Genomic DNA, 20,652 nt, shown 5'->3' with positions numbered 1-20,652 from the left:
CTTCGCACGAGGGCCGTGCACCATAGCCGTGCGTCGTTCCCATGCCCCACGCGACGAGCAAGAGGCTACCGGGGCCATGCGCTGCAGTCTCCTGGGCAAAGCAGCCGAGGCCAGGAGGATAACGCCGGGCACCACAGCCCTCCGCGACCCCAGCCCTGCACGTCCTGGCTGCCCCACGCTGCCCTGTCCCGTGCCCCGCGGGCATTTCCCAGCTCCACACCACGGCTGTGCCTTGCCACGCTGGCTCCACGCAGCACAGGGCTCCGCAGGAGCGCTCCTGCCCCGGGCAGGTCTGTCCGTCTGTCTGCCAAGGGGTGTGAGCCCGGGGGGGCTGTGCCAACACCCACCCACGGCACGTGGAAATCTCGCTTAGACACTTCTAGGCCCCGAGGGCTGCGGTTTGGCAGCGGTGACCCAAGCCGACGGTGCATTAGTGCCACGCAGAGAGAGAGGGGCCAGGGCAGGGGCAGGCTCCTGGGTGCTCCTGGGCCAGCCCTGCAGCAGCTGCCCTGGCAGAGATACAGCACGGCATGCTGCAGCACGGCACGGCGTCACACCGCACGGCATGCTACAGCACGGCACGGCGTCACACCGCACGGCATGCTGCAGCACGGCACGGCGTCACACCGCACGGCATGCTGCAGCACGGCACGGCCTCACGTGGCACGGCACGCATGGTGCAGGAGGCAAACAGCTCCCACCTCCCTCCCAGAGAGCCTCCTGCAGCGACGTTCTCCCGGCCGACACCAGTCAATGACACGAGGACACGGCCCCTGCAGGTCACTCTTTATTACTAAATAAATAGTCGTATAAATCTTGTGCAAAAACGTGTGGCAAAAGCCCTTGGCTGTGGTGCGAGGGGGGGGGGCTGTGCTCCCAGCACCCTGCCCGCGGCAGAGGCTCCCAGCACGGCGCAGCCGATGGCCCCAGCACAGGAAAGCAAAGCGGCGGCACCGGAGCTCGTCGGGGTGACCCGGAGACCCCCAGCACCCCCGGGGCCAGCCGGGACCCCCGTTGGGACGGACACCCACCGGGACGGCGGCTGCTGGAGGAATGGAAGCTGCACGAATCCCTGAGGAACAGACGCACTGGGGAGCGCACGTGGGAGCCGCGATTCTGCGGGCCGTGCCGGGGCTGTGCCGGGGCAGAGTCCATCGGCTCCGGCACCGCCGTGCTAGAGTGGGGAGCTGGGGGCCTGCCCGTGCCGCCGCTCCCGTGCCTCTCCTGTCCCCAGTGTCCCCAGCGGCACCACCACCTCCTCCGGCGGGCAGCTCTTGTTGAGCTCCACCACGCGCGGCACCACCGTCGACCAGCGATCTGTGGGATCGGGGTTCGTCAGAGCTGGGCACCCCGCGGCTCCCCCCGAACCCGTCTGCTCCTGGGGCTCATCGGAGGGATGAGCGGAGCCCTGAGGGATGTCCCCAGCCCACGCTCACCTCTCCGCAGCCGGCCCACGGTGTGGGAGAAGCCGTAGTACTGGTACGTGTCGCTCTTGCCCGGGTCCTCGCTGATGATGCCCAGGTTCTGGTTCCAGTGGGACCAGTTCACCTCGTCCACCCTGCGGGGAAGGGCAGAGCCCAGAAGCTGCGTGGAGCTGCTGGAGCCAGGCAGCAGCTCCTGCACCCGTGTCCCTGCGCCATCCCAACACCCGCAGCACCACCCGGCCCCAGATGAGCACAAACCACCCTGCTCTAATGAGGCCTAATGAGGAGCCAATAACGGATATTGCACAGAACACGCCCTTACCTGAAGCACCAGCGGCGGTCGGGCGTCCCGTCGGTGCCCTTGCCCACGGTCACCATCTCCCCGGAGCGGAAAGCTCGCCGCAGGAAGACAGGGAAGGAGCGCTCGATGTCCAGGATGGTGGTGGCCCACTGCCGGGGACACCAGGGACCCCTCAGCCACCTGGGGATGGAGGCACTGGGGTCCCCCGCCCAGACGGTGCTGCTTTGGTGGTCCCCGGCACGGGGACCCCACAGAGCCCCCCTGCTCGGCAGCTCCCAAAGACACACCTGCAGCTTCCAGATGTGCTTGCTCTCCTTGGACACCTGGCCCACAGTCTCCCCCATGAGGGCGATAAGCATGTTGAGGAGCAGCACGAAGGTGAGGATGATGTAGGTGACGAGCAGGATGATGAAGACGCCGGGGTACTTGGCGCTCTCGAGCATCTCCAGGTCGCCCATGCCGATGGTGAGCTTGAAGAGGTCGAGCAGGAAGGTGCTGAAGGTCTGGCTGTCCCGGCACGAGGGGTAGGTGGGCACCGTGCAGTTGGACTGCTCCTCGCCGCAGGACTCGCTGCTGGGACACGGGTTCAGGAGGGACACCAGAGCTGGGGAGGAGGGACAGGGACAGAGAGTCCGTGGGGGCAGCAACAAGCACAGGGCCGCAGCAGGCTCCACGCTGCTCCGGGATGGCCAAGCCCTCTCCTCTGTGCCGCAGGAGGTGCTGGAGGCTGCTCCCACGGGCAGTTAGGATGGAGCAGGGATCCTTCCCCTGTGCCCCGGCCCCCTGGCCCCACACCTACCCGATGCGTAGCCGATCATGAAGAGCAAATAGACCAGGAGGAAGCGGAAAAGGTCTTTGAAGAGGATCTGCAAGTGATGGAGATGGGGATGAGCCCTGCTGGCCTGCAACCCCCAGACCCACGCTAGGGGCTGCAGCAGTCCTGCAGGATGAGCGGCAAGAACTGGAGCAGGACCCTGAAGTGAAGCCCCCCCAGCAGAAAGCATGGAGTGAGGACCCTCTTTTTGGACTGCACATCCACAGCAGGACCAGCCCTGCCCAGGGAGGAGAAGACCCCCAACCCCGCCGGACCTTCTGTATCATGATGCTGTAGGTCCCCGTCAGCTTGAGCCCTCGGGTGAAGTAGAGCGCGTTCATCCAGCCCAGGACCAGCGCGAAGACCATGACGGCCAGGTACGCCTCGACGCCTCCCAGGTACAGCCCCGCCGTCACGATCACCAGCACCGAGTAGATGAAGCTGGAGAAGAGGACAGCCACTACCCGCCACTGTCCCCGGCAAGCCTGGGGATGAGCCGTCTGAGAGGCCCCGTGGGCGTCCCCACTTACTAGAGCAGCTGGAAGGAGCCGTCGATGAAGAACGAGTTCACGCCTGGGCACTTCTTCATGAACAGATCTTTGATCTGGGGAGAGAGGAAAAGTTGGAGAGGGGCCAGGGGCAGCCCCTGCCAGCAGGGTCCGGGCGTCCAGAGGGCATCGCAGCAGGGGCTGGTGCCAGGGGACACGGGGCTGTCACCCTCCTCGTACAGCACCCACGAGGGCTGGGCCACCCCGTTCCCCCTGCCTCACGCCACTGACGTTTGTGAAGAAGAAGAGGATGCCGGTGAGAAGGGTGATGATCTCCCCGGCCAGGCGCAGGTAGTCGATGGTGGTGGTGTAAGGGTAGGGGGGCTGCGGGGAAAGGACACGTCAGTGGCATAGCCCAGAGCCCCCCACTCTGCTCCACATCCCCCGGGGACTCACGGGGCCTTCCATGGGGCGGTAGTAGGCGATGAGGGTGAAGATGACCATGGCGCAGAGGTAGGAGACCACGCTGATGTAGAAGGAGACGGCCCCGAACTTGCGCCACTTGTCACGCAGCAGCTCGTTGATGGGCTCCACGGCCAGCATCTCGTGGCGGTTCTGGGGGGATGCCGGCAGATCAGAATGGAACCAACCCCAGCCCCCCGGCCCCCCGGCCCCCACGCACCTCGATCTTGCTGTTGTAGACGAGGATCTCCAGCACGGACACCTCCTCCCCGCAGGTGTCCAGCGAGGAGAGGTCGTAGAGCGAGGAGTAGACGGGGCCGTACGCCCAGTCCTTGAACTTCCGCGAGAGGTGCCGGGCGTCCTCGTCCGTGATCTCCCGACGGATGATGTGCTGGAAGATCTGTGGGGGGGCGCCTGGCCCATGGGTCTGCCCCCTCCCGCCCCGTCCGCGGCGGTTCCCAAAACAGGGCCGCAGCCCCCCAGGGCGATGCAGCTTGTGCATCTTTAACCGGCCCCCGGGCGAGCCAGGGTGAGCGAGGGGCAAGGGCAGGGTGTGAGGAGGGCCTGGGGTTAATTAGGGAACGGACAGGATGCAAGGAGGGGTTAATTAGCCAGGTTAATCGCCTGCACATGCAGGTTTCTCAAAGCACGTGCAGACTGCGGCGGTGCGGCCTGCGGCGCCGCGCACCGAGCGCGACAGGGCCGGGGTCACCGTACCCCGATCTTGCCGGTCTTGGCGGCCATCATGAGCGGCGAGAGGCCGTCGTTGTTGAGCAGCGCCTCGAGGTTGGTGTCGGGGAAGAGCTTGGCGCACTTGACGAGGAGCAGGTCGTACATCTTGGTGACGAACTTGGTGTTCTCGCGGGTGTTGTCGGCGATGGCGACCAGGGCGTGCAGCACGGTGTTGCCGCGGGAGTCCTGGCGCCGCAGGTCCGCCTGCTTGTGCCCGTTCTCCGTCAGGTAGTGCACGATGTGGGGCTGGTTGGTGCAGGCGGCCAGCGAGAGGGGCAGCTCTCCTGCGGGGACAGCACACGGTGGGCGTCCCACCGCGGGGACATCCCCAAGGACCCGGCCCCGCTGCCGCCAGCCCCCCTCCCCAGCTCACCGAAGTAGAAGTAGCCGCCCTCGTCCTTGGGCTGGAAGAAGCGGCCGCGGGCCTGGGCATGCACATCTGCTCCTTTCTCCACCAGCAGCTCCACGTAGTGCTTGCAGCGGCGCTCGATGGCAATGTGCAGGGCTGTCTGACCTGTGCCGTGGGTGCCCGTCACTGCAGCCTCACCCCAAGACTCCCCATGGACCCCCAGACTCCTTGGGGAACCCCGCTCCAGTTTCTGAGCCTCCCCAGGGTCCTCCATCCTCCCCAAGGTCCCTGCATCATCAGTCCCCAAGCCCTGCTGGAGTCCTCCATCCTCCCCAGGGTCTCCACTGCTCCGATCCTCAAATTTCCCTAGGGTTCCCAAACCTCCCCAGGGTTCCCAAACCTCCCCAGGGTCCCTCAGCCTCCCCAGGGTCCCTTAGCGTCCCCCTAGGCCCAGCCACGTCCCCCGTGCCCCCCTACCCCGGTAGTAGACATCGCGGAAGGGCGAGTTGATGAACTCCCGCATGTTGCCCGTCTTTTCGGCGATGTCGAGGAGGACGGGGATGGTGTCGTTCTTGCCCCCGCTCAGGTTGAGCAGCGCCTTGGGCAGGCAGGTCTTCCCCGTCGAGGGCTCTGGGAGCGGAGGACGCTGAGGGGGCTGCCCCAGACCCCGACCAAATCCCCGGCTCCTCTTGGTGCCACAGCCCCCACGCCGGGGCCACGCAGCGCTGTCCCCGCAGGGGCACAGGATCTGCCGGTGGCCCTGTGCACCCCCAGCACCGTGAGGTCCCAGGCGCTCACCTCGAAACTCCTCGTCCGTCAGGCGCTTTTTGTGGGTGAGCAGGAAGGAGAGGAGCCCGTCCAGGCCGGCCGGGGACCCTCGGGAGACGATGTCGAAGAGGATGGGTCTGTTGAAGACCTTGAGGACAGGGGGCGGGTCAGGAGCCGGCCCCTTGGTGCCCGGCGCTGTCTTCCTGCAACAGAAGCAGCAGGACTGAGCACCGCAGCTGCCTCCCCGCTCCGTGCCTCGGTTTCCCACCCAGACGCCGAGCTCAGAGCTGTGGGGATGGGCATGGGAGCAGCGGGAGCAGTGGGGTGCTCTGGACGGGGGGGGCTGGCGGGGGCTCTGCCCACCCTAAATCATAGACCCCTTGGCTGGGGTGGCCCCAGGGGGGGCAGCAGCCACAGGGGAGGCACCCAGTGCTCGCAGTCACCTCCCGCCTCCCTGTGGCACCCACGGGGACCGGGTGCTGCTCCCGTTGTGGGTCACAGTGGCAGGGCAGAGCCCCCCAGCAGGGACAGGCCACGGCTCTGGGACAGTCTCCAGCGACACGGGCTGAGCCAGAGTGGGCAGCGGCAGCAGGGGACAATCATCCAGCTCCAGAAACCTGGGGGAGGAGGGACGGCGGCTGCCCCAGCCGGGGTCTCCAGGCCTGGGGAGCCCCCCTCGGCCCCGCTTGCAGCCCAGGGACACGAGGTGCCGCCGGGGCAGGCAGGGTGCGGCACCCAGAGGGCCAGGCCAGGCCGGCCCAGGTGCCCAGCACAGACGGGCATTGTGTGCCCGGCTGCAGGCGGCCGCCCCGGCTCCGGTTTCCTGACGCAGGCCGAGGGCGGAGGCCCCTCCTGAAAAGCCCTTTCATGCCAGGGGAGCCAGACGTCCCGCACCGGCAGGGAGCGGCTGCAGCACAGAGCCCTCTTTCACGGCGCAGGCAGGAGGGGAAGGGGGGGCCACGGTCCCGGCCCCACGGCGGCGTGGGGCTGCAGCCCACGGCACGGCGTGGCACGGCGCAGCACGGCACAGCCCGGCCTGGCACGGCACCAGGCATCCTCACCGGGACTGGCTGGGAGCGCCACGTGCACGGCACCCCGAGTTCCCTGCCCAGAGCACCCCTAAATGCCACTCGGAGAGCCCTGGGGGCCCGTCCCCAGCTGCCTTGCACCCCCATACCCATGCCAGGGTGCCCCATGCTCCCCACCAGCAGTGGTGTCCCCGGGGTGCGCGGGGGGTCCCCGTACTCACTCCACAACCCTCCTGCGCCAGCGCTTGTTCTCGCTGGGGTGGTGGCGGTAGGTGCCGTAGTCGAAGAGGGAGTCCATGGGGGCCTTCTTGGGCGCGGGGACCACGGACGACTCGTAGATGGTGGCCTCCAGCAGCTCCATGGGTTTCGGGGCACCTTTCCGGAAGGCCCCGTGGAATTTCATGCGCAGGTTTTGCTTTCCGTCCCCAGCACCGGGGGGGGCCCGAGACGCCTCGGCGGGGGACGGGGTGTCCTCCACCTCGAACAGGTTGGCCAGCGAGGAGAGAGGGAAGGAGTCGTCCCCCAGGGCCTCCCCGGCATCGCGGGGGTCCTCGCTGTCTGCCATGCTCCCCTTTCAGCGGGACCTCTGCTCGCTGCCTGGGTGGCCGCGCTCCTCGGTCCTTCCGTGAAAGCAGGAGACCTGGCAGAGGAAAGCCCGGAGTCATTCCCAAATAACTTCCCCTCCCGCCCCATCCTCTCCCACGGGCACCGTGCCCTGTGCGAGCCGCTGCCGGGTCCCACGGCAGGAGCAGCGTCCCACCCCGACCCCAACAGCGTTTGGGGCCAGCGGGACCCCCGGCACTCCCCAGCCCACCTACCCGCCCGCGGGGACCCCTCGCGTCCACGCAGCCCCACCGGCTCCGGCGCTGCCGGCTTCAAAGCGCAGCTGCCTGGAGCCCAGCCCCGCTGTGGTCAGCTTGGGTGCAGCCCAGGCTGGGGCACAGAGCGGGCCCTGTGCGTGCTGCCCGGCCCCCGGGGAGCCACCCGGCTGGGGGTGAGGGGAGCCACAGGGGGTCAGGAGCGGGCCCCCCACAGCCCACCACCCGGCGGCAGTGCCACACAAGCCGGGGCTGTGACCTGGTCCCCGGCACGGCGGGGGGACGCAGCCGGCGGGTCCTGGCGGAGGGAGCGAGCAGTGTTTGGGGCAAGAAACGATGGGTTTTGGTCGTGCTAGGGGGAAAGGAGACCGGTGGAAAGTCGTGACACCAGCACGGACAGCACAGCGCTGTGGGGGACACGTGGTGCTGGCTGGGGTCTCCACGGACAGACACCTGTCTGCTTGCTGGCCCAGCAGGTAAATACCCCCCGGGCTCCCCAGCTTTCCATGAAAACACACCACAAAATACAGCAGTGCTCAGCCCTGGCTCAGTTTCTGCCTCCCGGGAGCTCGCTCAGCCCTCGCTCCCAGACCCGGGGTTCAGAGACAGAAAAAGCACCCGGGGAACGTATAATTTGCTGCTGGGCTGCAGCTCTGTACGACAAGCCATAATGTCGGGCTTGGCCCTCCCGGAGATGGCTGCTGGATAACGTGCTTCTAATTAGGCAGCGTGTCGCCACGGACACCCGCGGCGGCCGGGCCACGGCTCCCCACGCGGGCAGGGGACAGGGGCTGCAAATGGCCCCAGGAACTGCGGCAGCGTGGGGGGGCTGTGGGCAACATCCCCTTTGCCCCCGCAGCCCCCGGATCCCGCAGGAGGCGGCAGCAGGGACGCACAGCCCCAGGAGATGCGGGGCGTGTGACGGGGCGTAAAGGGATTTCTCCTCCTCGCTTCCTGCTCTCACTGCAAGAAATTCCACGTGCACCTGCCAAAGCCGCGGTGACCCCGGCTCTCGCACACCCGACACCGAGCAAACACGGGCTCTCACGCAGCCTGGCTGTCCGAGACACCAGACCAGGGAATTCACGGCACGCCAACCCCTCCAGCACGGGGACGGAGCACCCAACCCCTCTCCACTGTGCTGGAATCCCAGCCCAAACCACAGGAAAAGCACAGCTTGAGAGAAAAGCAGCGAGGGCAAAGCCCAAATATAGATCAGGCTGCCAAACCCAGCCAGAGGCCAGGGCAGAGCCGGGGGGACGCCAGCGCTGCAAGGAGGGGCGCGAATGCACAATTACCCGTGAGGATTTTACTACCAGGATGTAATTTTACTCCGTGGTGGAGCACGGGTGGGTGCAGCTCTGCGCCGCTCGTGCTGCAAACGCGGGCGGTTTTCCTCCGAGGTCTGCGGGGGGCACGGGGAGGGCTCTGGGCAGGGCAGCGCCTTGCAGCCCCCTCCCAGCCCCAGCGCCCCTGCCTCCCGCCAGGACCGGGTGCGTGGAGCTTCTGCCCAGCACCAGACAGGGGCTCCCCTGTGGCAGCACCCCGCGGTGGCCAGGGAAGCAGAAGTAGAGCCGGGGCAAGGAGGGGCGTGAAAGCTCGCTGCTTGCCGCTTGGAGCCGTGGTGCTGCGGAAGGCAGCGGTCACAGCCTGGCTGAAGTGGTGGCACCTGCCAGCACCCAGAGCCTGGGTGCCCTTACAGAGGGTTCCCCGAGGACATCGGGCCCGGGGTCACCCGGGCAGCAGGCGAATGGAAATCAGCTTCCTGCAGGCAGCACGCCTCTCCCCGGAGATTTGAATCGGTTTTCATTTGGCTTAACCCGCGGCAGCAAAAAGAGCGAGAAGCGAGGCCGGCGCATCCCACCCCGTGGCCGTCGGCCGGGGACGACCCCGCTGCGGTCATGGGATGGGGACAAGCGGCACCGGGGCCATCGCAGGGCTGAAGGCAGGGGGACGCGAGGCAGAAGCGGGTGACGGAGCGGCTGCCGTCACGTGCCGGGGAGGAAGCTTGCTTGGGAAGTGACGGTCTCGCGACCGGCCCTGCGAACACACAGGCGCTCCCATGGGCCCCGCCGCTGCCAGGAAAGGTGTTGTCAATCGGGTTTTATTTGGCTTGTTGACTTATTTGGATATATTTTTTTTTTTTTTCGTTTTTCAGCCTTCCTCACCCCACGGAGCAAATGACTCAACGCCTGGCGTCGCGCAGCGAGCCTGCCGGGCACGGCCCCGCCGCTCGCATCCAACACAAACCCTCGCACCCGCACCCAGGTGCGCGCCCAGCACCCGCACCTCGGCCCCCCCGGACCCCCCCCCGGGGCCAAGCGGCAGCCACCCAGCCACCAGCCGGGGCGCGGAGCCGCTGCGCGGGCGGGTTTGGAGCCCACGGCACCCCAAGCCCCCCAGCCCACGGCACCCCGAGCCCCCCACCCCGCTACCCCCCAGCCCCTGCCCGCTGCCCCCAGCCCCGCTCCCCCGTCCCCAGCCCCGGTCCCGTCCCGGTACCGCCCGTCCCGTCCCGTCCCGCGCCGCTCCCGCAGCCTCCGGCGCCTCCCGCAGCCGCCGCGGGCCCCGTCCCGGTCCCTCCCGTCCCGGTCCCTCCCGTCCCGGTCCTTCCCGGCCCGGCCCCGCTGCCGTGGGCGGGCGCCCCGGGACCCGCCCGCAGCCGGGCCCGCCCCCGGGACGGCCCCGAAGCAGCCGCCCAAGCCCAGGTTAACGGAGATTTATTGAGTTCGTGCCGTCGGGCACCGCCACACCAAGGCACCGGGCGCTCCGAAACACCGCCGGGAGGGGTCCCGCCGCCGGGGGTCTCGCTCCCACCGAGGGGTCTCGCTCCCATGCCGCTGCTCGCGGGGCTGGGGGCACCCAGGGAGGTCGCCGGCTCCTCTGCAATGGGTGCTGCTGGCATCGTATGGGGTGCTGCGCTCCTGCTGGGTGCTGCGCTCCTGCTGGGTGCTGCGCTCCAAGGGTGCCGCGGGGTCCAAGAGCGGCACAGGCGAGGAGGCAGAGGCACAGGCCAGGAGGCGGAGGTGCAGGTCGAGAGCGAAGGCAGAGCCGAAACTGCATCAGCGGGACGCTGCCGCCAGCCACGCTTCATTCCTCTCGCTTGCTCTGCACGAGGACCAGAAGCGCTTGGTTTGTCTTCCTTAGTACAAAAGCTCGGGAAATCCCTGAGATGACCCAGGGCGCCCCTGGTTTATTGCCAGATTCTCGATAGAAAATTAATTGATTTGTTTAGAAAATAGGCTAGCTGCTGGAGATCCGGAGCGGAATCACAGCCGGCCGGCAGCCGGGAGCAGCCCCGCGGCCGCAGCGATGGGGCTGCCTGCGGGGGGCACCCGGCGCGCCCCCGGCCCGTGCCAGCGTCAGGCTTTGTAGCTGAGCTCGGCGTTCATCTCGGCGTACATCTCGTAAATGGCATCCAGGATGGGGGTGACCCTGGAGACAAACTGATGGATCTTCTCGATGCTCTCCTCCTCCTTGACTTCTTTGCCCTTCTCTAAAGCCTTCAGCAGATCCGACTTGTATGGGAGCGCGTAGACGGAGCCCTGCAGGACGGAGGGAAGTGGTGAGGCACCGGGCACAGAGCTCTGCCCCGGCTGTGGGGACACCGCTCCCACCAACCTAACGAGCCCCCCAAGCCCACCGGCTTCCCCCCCACAGGAGGCAGAGCCTCTCCCCCCAAGCACAGCACCCCCAAAGCCCCCCAACCCACGGCAGACTCTCGCTGGGTTGTGCCCGGGACGATTCCCGCAGCAGCAGCCTCCCACCAGCACCAGTCAGAGCGTGGGGACACGGGGGCGGCGGGGAGGCAGGGCTGCGCAGAGAGGGTCCCCTGGAAATAATCCCTAAAATAAATCAAGGGGCTGCGCATCTTCAGATGCCACCGGAAAATAAATTTCTCCTGAAGCGCATCGCTGCTCAGGGCAACCGGCAGGGCTTTGGGCTCAAGGCAAGGCAGCTCTGGTCCGCAGCAGCCCCGCCGAGCCAGCGCTCACCATGAAGAGCTTCTGCAGCATCCAGCCGTGGTACTTCTTCAGCGCGACCTCGTAAGCCTTCAGGGCGTTCACCCGGATGAGGTTCGGGTGCTCCTCGTCCCGCTCGCCGTCGGAGATGCTCTGCAGCAGCACCAGCATGAACTTCAGGCCCCTGCGAGGAAAGCGGGGCTGGCGGGGGCGGGGGGGAACTGCCACACGGGGTGACGCAGCCCCCGGCACCGCCATGGGGGCACCCGGACCCCCAAAACCCCATGGGCTGGGCAGCGCAGCCCACCAAGGAGCGGGGCACCGAGGCCAGCGGGGATTTATAGGAACGCAAACACCGCCATGTCCCAGCAGGGGATGGGAGGGCATCAGCCGAGGGCGAACCTCCCGACGGGGCCGCAGCCAGCGGCGCTCCCTGAAACCCAGCCCAGGGAGCAGCCGGAGCCACGGGGCTGGGGTTGGCGGAGAAGTACCGCGCGCGCCGCGCCGCAGCCGGCACCTCCGGCGCCGTGAGTCACCTCTTCAACCACATCAGCGCCAGCGTGGCGCCCGTCTTCGGCCAGGCCGAGCCGTGCATCTCCTTCTCCACCTGCAGGATGTCCTGCAGCGTCTTGAACTTGGCGGGGTCGGAGTCGTAAACCGCCCGGATCTTCTGGTGGGGGGGGGGGGGGGGGGGGAGAGAAATGGGGTGGCTGCTGCGGTGCGGGGCTGGGGTGGTGCAAATGGGGCACCTGCAACAAGTGCCGGGGCTGCTGCAGCAGCAGAGGAGCCCGAGAGCTTCCATGGGGTGAAAAGTCCTGGGGGATGAAGAGCCCCCAGGGGATGAAGGGTCCCAAAGGGGATGAAGGGTCCCAAGGGATGAAGGGTCCCAAGGGATGAAGGGTCCCAAGGGGATTAAGGGCCCCAAGGGGGGTGAAGGGCCCCAAGGGGGTGAAGGGCCCCAAGGGATGACGGACCCCAAGGGGACGAAGGGCCCCAAGGGGACGAAGGGCCCCAAGGGGGATGAAGGGCCCCAAGGGGGATGAAGGGCCCCAAAGGGATGAAGGGTCCCAAGGGGATGAAGGGCCCCAAGGCGGGTGAAGGGCCCCCAGGGGATGAAGGGCCCTAGGGGGATGAAGGGCCCCAAGGGGTTGAAGGGCCCCAAGGGGTTGAAGGGCCCCAAGGGATGAAGGGTCCCAAAGGGATGAAGGGTCCCAAGGGGATGAAGGGCCCCAAGGGGACAAAGGGCCCCAAGGGGGATGAAGGGCCCTAAGGGATGAAGGGCCCCAAGGGGACGAAGGGCCCCTGCCCGTAGCCCCCCCGCGCCCCTACCTTGATGTTCCCAGCCAGGTCAGCCTTGACGGGCGAGTAGACGATGGGCGTCCCGAGGCAGTCTGCGGAGGCACGCGGAGGGGACGGCGGTCACCGCGGCCGTACCGGGGGCACCGCGAGGTCCCTGCCGGTACCCGGGGGGCTCTGCCCGCCCCGAGGGACCTCGGCGGTGCCCGGCTGTCCCGGGCCACGGGCGGGCACAAAGCGGGGCATTGTGCTGCTGCTGCCGCTGCTGCCGCCGCCGCTCCGCCTCGCCACGGCCCCGCCGCCGTCGGTCGGTGCCACCCCCGGGACGCCCCCACCCGGAGCCGGTTCCCCGCGGGGCCGGGACATTTCCCGACGGGGCTGCTCGGCGGGTCGGGCAGGTCGGGGCGGGGCGGGGCGGGACGGGACGGGACGGGACGGGACGGGACGGGACGGGACGGGACGGGAAGGCGCCGTCCCACGCCCGGCCCTGATGCAACGCCGCCGCGGGCTGCTGCCGGGGGACGGGGAACCGCGGGGGGGGCGGGACCGGGAGGGAAGAACCGGGGGGGGAAGAACGTGGGGGGGGGAAGAACCGGGGGGGGGCAGAACCGGGGGGGGGGCAGAACTGGGGGGGGGGGGGCAGAATTGGGGGAGCAGAACAGGGAGAGAAGAACCGGGGGGGGAGCAGTACCGGAGGGGGGGGGCAGAACCGGGGGGCAGCACCGGGGGGGGGGGGGCGGTACCGGAGGGAAAGCATCGGGGGGGGGAAGTACCGGCAGGGCAGTACCGGGGGGGCAGTACCGGGGGGTCGGTACCGGGGGGCAGTACCGGGGGGGCAGCACCGGGGGCCCAGCAGCAGGACCGTGGGAGCCGGGGCGGACCCAGGCGCCCTCTGCCCGCCGGCGGCAGCGTCCCGGTGCCGGCCCCGGCTCCTGCCCCGGTTCCCGTCCCGGTTCCCGTCCCGGTGCCGGTGCCCGGCGCTTACCGAAGAAGGGCGGCAGGTGCGCCACGGCCTCCAGGAAGGGCAGCGTCTCCACCTGCCCGTCGGGCGGCAGCGGCCGGAACTCGTGCTCCAGCAGCAGCGCCATGGCCCGGCCCGGCCGGCACGGCCCGGCCCGCCCACCGGCCCCAACGCCCCGCCCACCTCCCCCAAACGCCCCGCCCACCGGCCCCAACGCCCCGCCCCCACCGCCCCGGCCCCCAACGCCCCGCCCCCACGCCCCGCCCACCCCCCAACGCCCCCGCCCACGCCCCGCCCCCAACGCCCCGCCCACCGGCCCCCCCCCCCCACCACGCCCCGCCCACCGGCACTCACTCCCCGCCCATTGGCCACAAGGCCCCGCCCACCCACCCACACGCCCCGCCCACCGCCCGCTACGCCCCGCCCCCCTCCCCGCCCCCCAATCAGCGCGGTTAAATGGCGGTGCCGGCCCCTCCCCGCCCCTCCCTCCCCGCGAAGCCTTTTCCCAGCGCCGTTTGGCCCTCGGCGGCCCCCGTAGCGGCCTCTCCGCGTTGCCATGGCAACCGGCGCGGCCTGGCGGCGGGCGATGTGGCTGCGGGCGGCGCCGGGCCGGGCCGCGGAGCGGCGGCGGGAGCGGGAGGCGCGGGGCCGGCAGCAGTGGGAGCGGGCCGGCCGCTGCTTCGCCCGCGCCGCGCTCTGCGGCTCCAGGCAGGCGCGGTGGAGCGAGCCGCGGGCCCTCCCGGACAGGTACGGGCGGGGCAGGGCCCGGCAGGGCCCGGTAGGCCCGGGACCGCTCGGTGCCCCCTCCCCTGACGCCCGCCCGGCCCCGGCAGCCCGCAGGAGGCCCGGCGGGAGGAGCTGGAGCGGCGGCGGGAGCGGCTGAGGCGGCTGCTGGCCGAGGAGAGCGAGGAGCTGGCGGCCGAGCTGCGGCGGGAGGCGAGCGAGGCGCTGCGGGAGCGGAGCGGGGCGCTGCGGGCTGCCCGCGAGCGGCGGGGCCGGCAGGTGAGGGCCGGGCCGGGCCGGGCTGGGGGGGCGAGGGCCTGGCAGGCCAGGGCCACCCAGCCGCCGTCCCCCCGTGTCGCCCCCGCAGGTCGCCGAGCGGCTGCTGTACGAGCACTGGAGGCAGAACAGCGCCGAGCTGCGGGAGGTGAGGCTGCTCCCCTCCTTGTCCCCGCCGTCCCGTGTTGGTCAAAGCCGGTTTTAGCGCGAAGCCCCTCGCCTGCCTGCTGGGGTACGGCTGCCGTCGCTCAGCCCCAAGCACAGCGTGGCGACGGCCCCGAGAGCTGGCAAGCAGGAGGCAAGGGAAGCGAATGGCCCGGCTGCCTGAGGGTCAGCGAACTGGTCCGACATCGGGAGCAGGCTTTCAGGGCCTGTGCAAACCCTCGGTGCTATTCAGAGCCGTACGTGCCCTGTCCGTAGTGCCTCCCTGTTCCTTGTTCCGCTGACGTGCTGCTCCAGCAGCCGCAGCCCCGGTTTCAGTCCCGCCGTAGTGTCTCCCAGAACTGGCTTGTGACTGAGCTCGGGACCTGGGCGCACCGAGGACGCCCAAAGCTCTGCAGGGGCTGGGCCAGGTGCTCCAGGGTCCCTCCAGGTCCCGATGGCACTGCTGGCCATGTCGCCTCTGTGTCTGCAGGTGGAGTCGGAGCTGCACAGGAGGCACGTTGTGGAGGCTTGGGGTGATCAGCTAAAGCAAAAAAAGCAGGTATGCTGGAGGGGCCCTGGTCTTACTGGTCACCGGTGCTCAGGGCAGATCCCCTGGCAGGCAGCTTGCCTTCCTGGGCAGGCACGACTGGGTTGTAGAAGGAATAGCAACTGGCTGTTTGTTGGTTGTTCTCATTGCGCTCATAGCAAAACTTCATGAATTTGGTATTGCAATATGCAAATACTGGATATGGCAATATAGTAATTTCGATCTGAAAGCATATTAAAGGCCTTCAGATATGGATTTCAGCAGTAATAATAATAAGTCTTCATAAGGCAATCTGCTTGTATCTCTAAGACCACCTGTGCTTAGCTTCGGACCCGTGCTGGATGCCACAAAGAATTTGTATGGCCTGATAGGCAGCTTCAGACTGTGATCAGCAAATGTTCTTGCTTTGTCCTCGTGTTCCTCCCGAGTATTTTGTTCCCCATTCTTCAAATATGTGTCAGCGTGTGGGATTTGATTTGCGGGTGCTTGAGCCACAAGCTGTTTCCTTCTGTTTCGCCTAACCTTAAATGCCGTGCTTTGTTTTGGCTCAATAAGCAAGAAGCAACTGAACGAGAAGAGAAAAAGCGCTACGAAAACGAGTATGAAATTGCACGAAGGGAAGCTCTGGAGAGAATGAGACAAGAGGAAGAGAAGCGTCGGCTGGAAGAGAAGAAGCAAGCAGAGATATTGCTTCAGCAAATAGAAGAACTGAAACTACAGGAGACGGAGGTAATCTTTAGTCTTTTCTCATCTGAGGAGGAAGTTCATGGTTTTACTTGGAAATAGAGCAGCACTGACCTGACCTCTTACCCCCAGGTTTCCACTAGGTTAAATCTGAAACAAATTAGCTGTGGCTATTATTCTGTCAGTAAAGCAGACCTCACCTTTGAACACTGGCATATCAACTGAACTCTCATAGACTTCATTTGCTCCTCTTGAAGTGTGAGCACCTTTTTGCTCTGCACCAGATGAGAAAAAGATTTGTAGAAACTTCTGAGTGTGCTAAGTTCAGGTCGGAGGCCTTGGCAGCTGAAGCTCCTCACCCTGTCTCTTGTGCTGTGAGCCAGTAAGACACACAGAAAATTAATGTGAAGTATTTACCACAGTGATGATTTTGCTTGCAAAGTAATAGACTGTGGGACAAACTCAAAGGTTTTCTCTGGGATGGTCCTAGCGCTCTCAAGTACTCTCTCTTAGTTGTTGGTTTTTTTTCCTTTTCAAATATATTAGGCAACAAAGCTGAAAAAAGAGCAAGAGAATTTATTAAAGCAGCGGTGGGAGCTGGAAAACTTAGAAGAAGAAAGGAAGCAAATGGAAGAGCACCGGAAGAAGATCGAGCTTGGGTATGGGATCAAATGTAGCTTTCGGCAGGGACAGATAGAATCTTTTCCCATCTCCGTGGCAGTAGTTGCGGCACAAGGAGATATTTCCAATAGCAGGGGTGGGTTGTAAATGTTTGGATTTTGTTAGAAGTCCCCAGAAGAGGCAATGAACAAACGCACTGGTGCTATTACTTCTTGTTTGTGTTAGAGGTAGCGGGTACCTCAGTTGCCTATAAATATTATCATCATAAACGTACCCCTTGAGTCTGGTATATTGAGTGCTGGTATATAATAAAATAGGGCTTTAGAGTTAGTTTATATGTTCTTCTTTCTTTTTTTTCCTCCTTCAGCCGCTTTTTGAGGCATCAGTGTAATGCCCAGTTAAAGAGACGAGCCCAGCAGATACAGGAGGAGCTGGTAAGAGAAAATACCCCTTGATTTATATGTTATAGGTACTGTGTGTTGAAGGCACTTACTCTGTGTGTTTTGTTTACGTGTCTGCCTCTAATGCCTACAGATAAGTAGTTAGGAAACCCAATTTAGCTTGTGAATGGGGCTGGAACAAAAAGACCGTAGAGAATCTGAGCATACCCTCAACGCCGTGTCACCAGTAATTTGGTACAGAGTTGTCTTGCACGCGGGATAGAAGGCTGTTGGATAGTTGTTAATCTTTTGGCTTTTCTCAAGGAAACAGACAGACAAATCCTATTAGCCCTCCTCGAGAAAGAAGATGAGGATCAGCGCCGCCAGTCAGCGAGACGAGAACGAGCTGTTGCAGACGTTGCCTGGATGAAACGCGTCATTGAGGAACAGCTCCAGCTAGAAAAGGAGAGGGAGGCGGAGCTCCAGACTATTTTTAGGTGAGTTTATGCACCTCCGCGCTTCATCGAAAGACACTACGTGCTGAATATTTTTGCCTGATTGGCAAGCTCCGTTAATGTTTGTTAAATGTGGACATTAGAAAGAGGTGTCTAGTTGGCCTTGCTGTTGTGGAGGTGCGGCAGTAGAAGTGAGGTCTTCCCCTTCATTCCATGTGCTGAGAGCTGTGGCTAGGCAGTCAGCATGAAGCACCTGCAGCTTTTCTGCAAAGACGGAACCAAAGCCTGTGGTTGTTTTCCAGTCGCCACAGGGCAAGACCTAGTCCGTAAATTCTGTTACCTTAGCTCTAAGAACCAAAAAAGGTAGTTAACGAAGAGAAAGCAACGATTACCTTTTAGCAGGCAGAACTTGCAGGTATTTTATAACCAGCTTTTAAATGTTCTGTGTTTTCGATGTGGTGGGCTTTAGTCTAAGTGAATCCAAAAATGCATGTTTTATTTATTTTTTTGTATCTCAGCTTGTAAATAAAACCTCCCTCAGGTCCCTTATCCATATTCACCTTTTTATCCACATTCACCTTTGGCTCTCCTCAGCTTAGAGAGCATCTTCACTGGGGACAGGACTGCACGTGCTACCATCAAGTTCTAGTTAAAGGTTTTGTCACAGAGGGAAGATTTGCACAATTGTCAGCTGTTCCAGCAGTGGTCCTAACTACTGTCCCCTGTGTGAAGTAATTCTCCTGTTTCAAGGCAAGCTTCCTTGCTGACGCCATTCTGTTCTTGGGGCAGACCAGAGCATCCAAGAAACCCTGCTACAAGCCAGCACTTCCTTCGCTGTGCTACTGCTATTTGGTAACAGGGAGATCAGAGTGGTTCTCTGAAATAGGCACAGGTGGGGTGGACGTGCTGTGTGGGAACAAGTGTGAAAAGCAAAATGAGCCCTCCTCAAGCACAGGGTAGCTCATTTATGCCTGGGGAGTGTGTGTGTATGCAATATTTAACTATAAGTAGTAAACTTAGAGACAATTCTTCCTCTTGCCTTTAGAGAAGAAGCTAAAAAAGTTTGGGAGAAGAGGGAAGAATGGGAAAGAGAGAAGGTGGCCAGAGATCGCCTGATGAACGAGGTGATGCCTTTCTTTGATTCGGTGTCTCTTGGTTTGACAAAGCTGCTGTTCCCCCCAGTGGGTTACGGCCTGCAGTACTTGAGGGAGAGAGTTTCAGTTGGCCTGATACATTTTCTGATAACTGTTTAACTGTCTGCACCAAGATTTCCCCACTTCTGCTTGTAAGTCTGGCCTTTTTCTTGACTTAGCTTCTCCCTTAATCCTCTCCCTTCACAAAGGTCCTTGCAGGCAGACAGCGCCAGATCCAAGAGAAGATAGAATTAAACAGACGGGCCCAAGAAGAGTCAGTAAAGTATCGAGAGCAACTGATCAAAGAACTTGAGGAGGCAAAAGAACTGACAAGGCGAGAGAGAGAGCAAGAGAAGGAACTGCAGACGGCTCGCAGACAGGAACTGGAAGCTCAGGTATAGTTTGCGTTTTCAGATATGTTGTACCCAAATGCTGAAGGTGTTGCTGCAGTATACCTACACAAATGCTACTTCTGGAAAGCGCATGGGAAGGTACTGTTGCAGAGGATTACTCTGCTTCTGAGAGGTTGGTTAGGGACATTTCTAGTCCCAAGGGGACAGACAGCTGCTCCGGGCAGTTCTGCCCGAGTGTCCGCACAGCCCGTGGTTTTGTCCTGTAACCTGTTAGCTGAGCCAGTGCTATTGGTGTGTGTCTGCTAAACCTCCTTGTGTTAAAACCTCGCTGCAGTGCTGCCTCAAAACACAGGTGCGTGTTCCTGGCCTAGTCTGCACGTCTGTGAGCGAGCTGTAACCGCCCTCGTCTTTCCTCTGCTCAGGTGACGGAACGCCGCTTACAAGAGGAAGAGGAGCAGGAGCGCCAGAGGGAGGAGGAGGAGGAGGAGCGCTCCACCAGGCAGCGCTGCGAGGAGTTGGTGCGGCAAGAAGCCAAGCGCATGGCTGAGCGAGGATACCGCAGCAGGGTAGGTGGCAGCACCCATATACACACATCACCCTAGCACTCCAGCACATCAGGAGGAGTGCCAGCAGAATTTTCATTGTTTCTAATTGGCACCTTAGCTGCCACGCAGTGCCAGAGCAGACCAGACCCGTTCTGCCCCTTGGTACTATTTCTAGCAGAGGGCTACAGCTCTCTTACGAGCTGCTTTTCTTGTTTGCTGATGCATTAGGTCTGGATTTTTAAATAATTTTTGAGGCAGATTTGTTGCTACTGCCTCAAATGTTATTCTAAACGTTACCTGCTGCATCAAAGCTGTTGATGCAGTGCATCTCAGCTGTTCAGTGTCTTTCCATCTTGTCATGTTTTGTCTGGTTCTAAAATCTACTTAAAACCATGTAGCCAGCAGATTTTCACACTTTTCATACTGAACTATGAGCTGCTGTGCAAAGTAACTTGCCTCTGTCACTTATTTGACAGTAGCTACCAGAGCCAGAGAAAGCTGCAAGGGAATATACAGCTCCGCAGTATCAAATTTTAAACATTACTAATGACTTTTCTTGAAAGATAGTCTGTATTCTCCAAAGCATGTTATTTGCATGCTAAATAGCAAGTGTGGACAATTAATTCTAGAGCCCGTGGAGTAGTTATGATTGTCTTTGTTTTGACCTTCAGCTCTACAGTTACCCAAAAGCAGCGTGGACCTGAGGATTATCATCCTTTATATCTGAGGAATGAGCACTAAATGAAGTTGCAGACTACAAAAAGAACATTTTGAAGAATCAGGGAACTCCTGCAATAACTCCGGATTCGGAATAGCCTACAATGACACCAAGATTCAATGCAGTAGAAGTTAGATTTCTGAACATATTTAGCTGTGGCCCAGCTGAACCCAAGGTCAAACTTCTACTGATTTCCATAAATTTGGAGGTGTGAGCATACTCGGAGGACTCTACCCTGAACTGCTTCACTTACTCTGTGTTCAGGAGATGTATTTTAGTACACACTACATTGGATCAAAACAGCAAAGGAATTAAACTCGCCCTTTCACAATTTAGAGCTAAAGAATTTGTGCCTCCTGTGGAACAGGAACCATAAACCTCTAGGTGCTGTTCCCTGTTTAGAAGAGGGAAGCAGGACGTGCCTAGAAGTCCCAGCTGGCCTTTAAGGGTTGCTTCATAACCCATTGCAAATCAGAAAGATAATGTGTGCTGTGGCAGTAATTGTTAACACGTCCAGTTCCTCTCTGGAAGCTGTAGATGGCTTCAATAAACTTTTTTTACTTGTTTCACAATGAATAATTGTAAGCTGAACATCTGTGAGTTTCTTTACATGAGCAAATTGCTACAAGCACAGAAGGGGAGGGGTGTTAGTTGCTGCTGGCACTTGGTT

At 62.7% G+C, this 20,652-nt stretch overlaps 3 protein-coding genes across 5 annotated transcripts; 1 reads left to right on the top strand and 2 right to left on the bottom strand.

Annotated features, from left to right (window-relative positions):
- Nucleotides 1–607: 607 nt before the first annotated feature.
- On the bottom strand, nt 608–9,808 carry TRPV4 (transient receptor potential cation channel subfamily V member 4). 3 transcript variants are annotated; one of them, XM_066978973.1, is made up of 16 exons: nt 9,687–9,808; nt 6,588–7,006; nt 5,369–5,541; nt 5,048–5,200; nt 4,595–4,735; nt 4,207–4,505; nt 3,710–3,889; nt 3,484–3,642; nt 3,319–3,411; nt 3,070–3,143; nt 2,815–2,980; nt 2,525–2,591; nt 2,013–2,329; nt 1,747–1,905; nt 1,437–1,558; nt 614–1,317 (listed from the first exon to the last, which is right to left on the bottom strand). In XM_066978973.1, the coding sequence occupies exons 2-16, from the start codon at nt 6,929–6,931 to the stop codon at nt 657–659; spliced, it is 3,108 nt and encodes a 1,035-aa protein (XP_066835074.1). In that variant the 5' UTR covers nt 6,932–7,006; nt 9,687–9,808; the 3' UTR covers nt 614–656. The 3 variants fall into 3 exon arrangements, with proteins under 3 accessions (XP_066835075.1, XP_066835074.1, XP_066835076.1); XM_066978975.1 differs by having other exon boundaries at nt 1,024–1,317; nt 1,747–1,874; nt 6,588–9,742; XM_066978974.1 differs by lacking the exon at nt 3,319–3,411 and having other exon boundaries at nt 608–1,317; nt 6,588–9,742.
- An 80-nt stretch (nt 9,809–9,888) lies between these two features.
- On the bottom strand, nt 9,889–13,587 carry GLTP (glycolipid transfer protein). The gene is made up of 5 exons (XM_066978976.1): nt 13,428–13,587; nt 12,476–12,537; nt 11,683–11,816; nt 11,180–11,330; nt 9,889–10,729 (listed from the first exon to the last, which is right to left on the bottom strand). The coding sequence occupies exons 1-5, from the start codon at nt 13,528–13,530 to the stop codon at nt 10,547–10,549; spliced, it is 633 nt and encodes a 210-aa protein (XP_066835077.1). The 5' UTR covers nt 13,531–13,587; the 3' UTR covers nt 9,889–10,546.
- A 357-nt stretch (nt 13,588–13,944) lies between these two features.
- On the top strand, nt 13,945–20,573 carry TCHP (trichoplein keratin filament binding). Its single transcript, XM_066979374.1, has 12 exons — nt 13,945–14,150; nt 14,237–14,405; nt 14,494–14,550; nt 15,037–15,105; nt 15,649–15,822; nt 16,324–16,436; nt 16,766–16,832; nt 17,103–17,275; nt 18,279–18,357; nt 18,576–18,761; nt 19,142–19,285; nt 19,936–20,573. Exons 1-12 carry the CDS (start codon nt 13,960–13,962, stop codon nt 19,966–19,968), a joined length of 1,455 nt encoding a protein of 484 aa, XP_066835475.1. The 5' UTR covers nt 13,945–13,959; the 3' UTR covers nt 19,969–20,573.
- The last annotated feature ends 79 nt before the right edge of the window (nt 20,574–20,652 follow it).

This window comes from Anser cygnoides, chromosome 17, assembly GCF_040182565.1.
Source record: "Anser cygnoides isolate HZ-2024a breed goose chromosome 17, Taihu_goose_T2T_genome, whole genome shotgun sequence".
In the NCBI taxonomy this organism is placed as follows: domain Eukaryota; kingdom Metazoa; phylum Chordata; class Aves; order Anseriformes; family Anatidae; genus Anser; species Anser cygnoides.
Note: the sequence above shows the minus strand (reverse complement) of the source record. Positions and strands in the feature narration are given on the sequence as shown.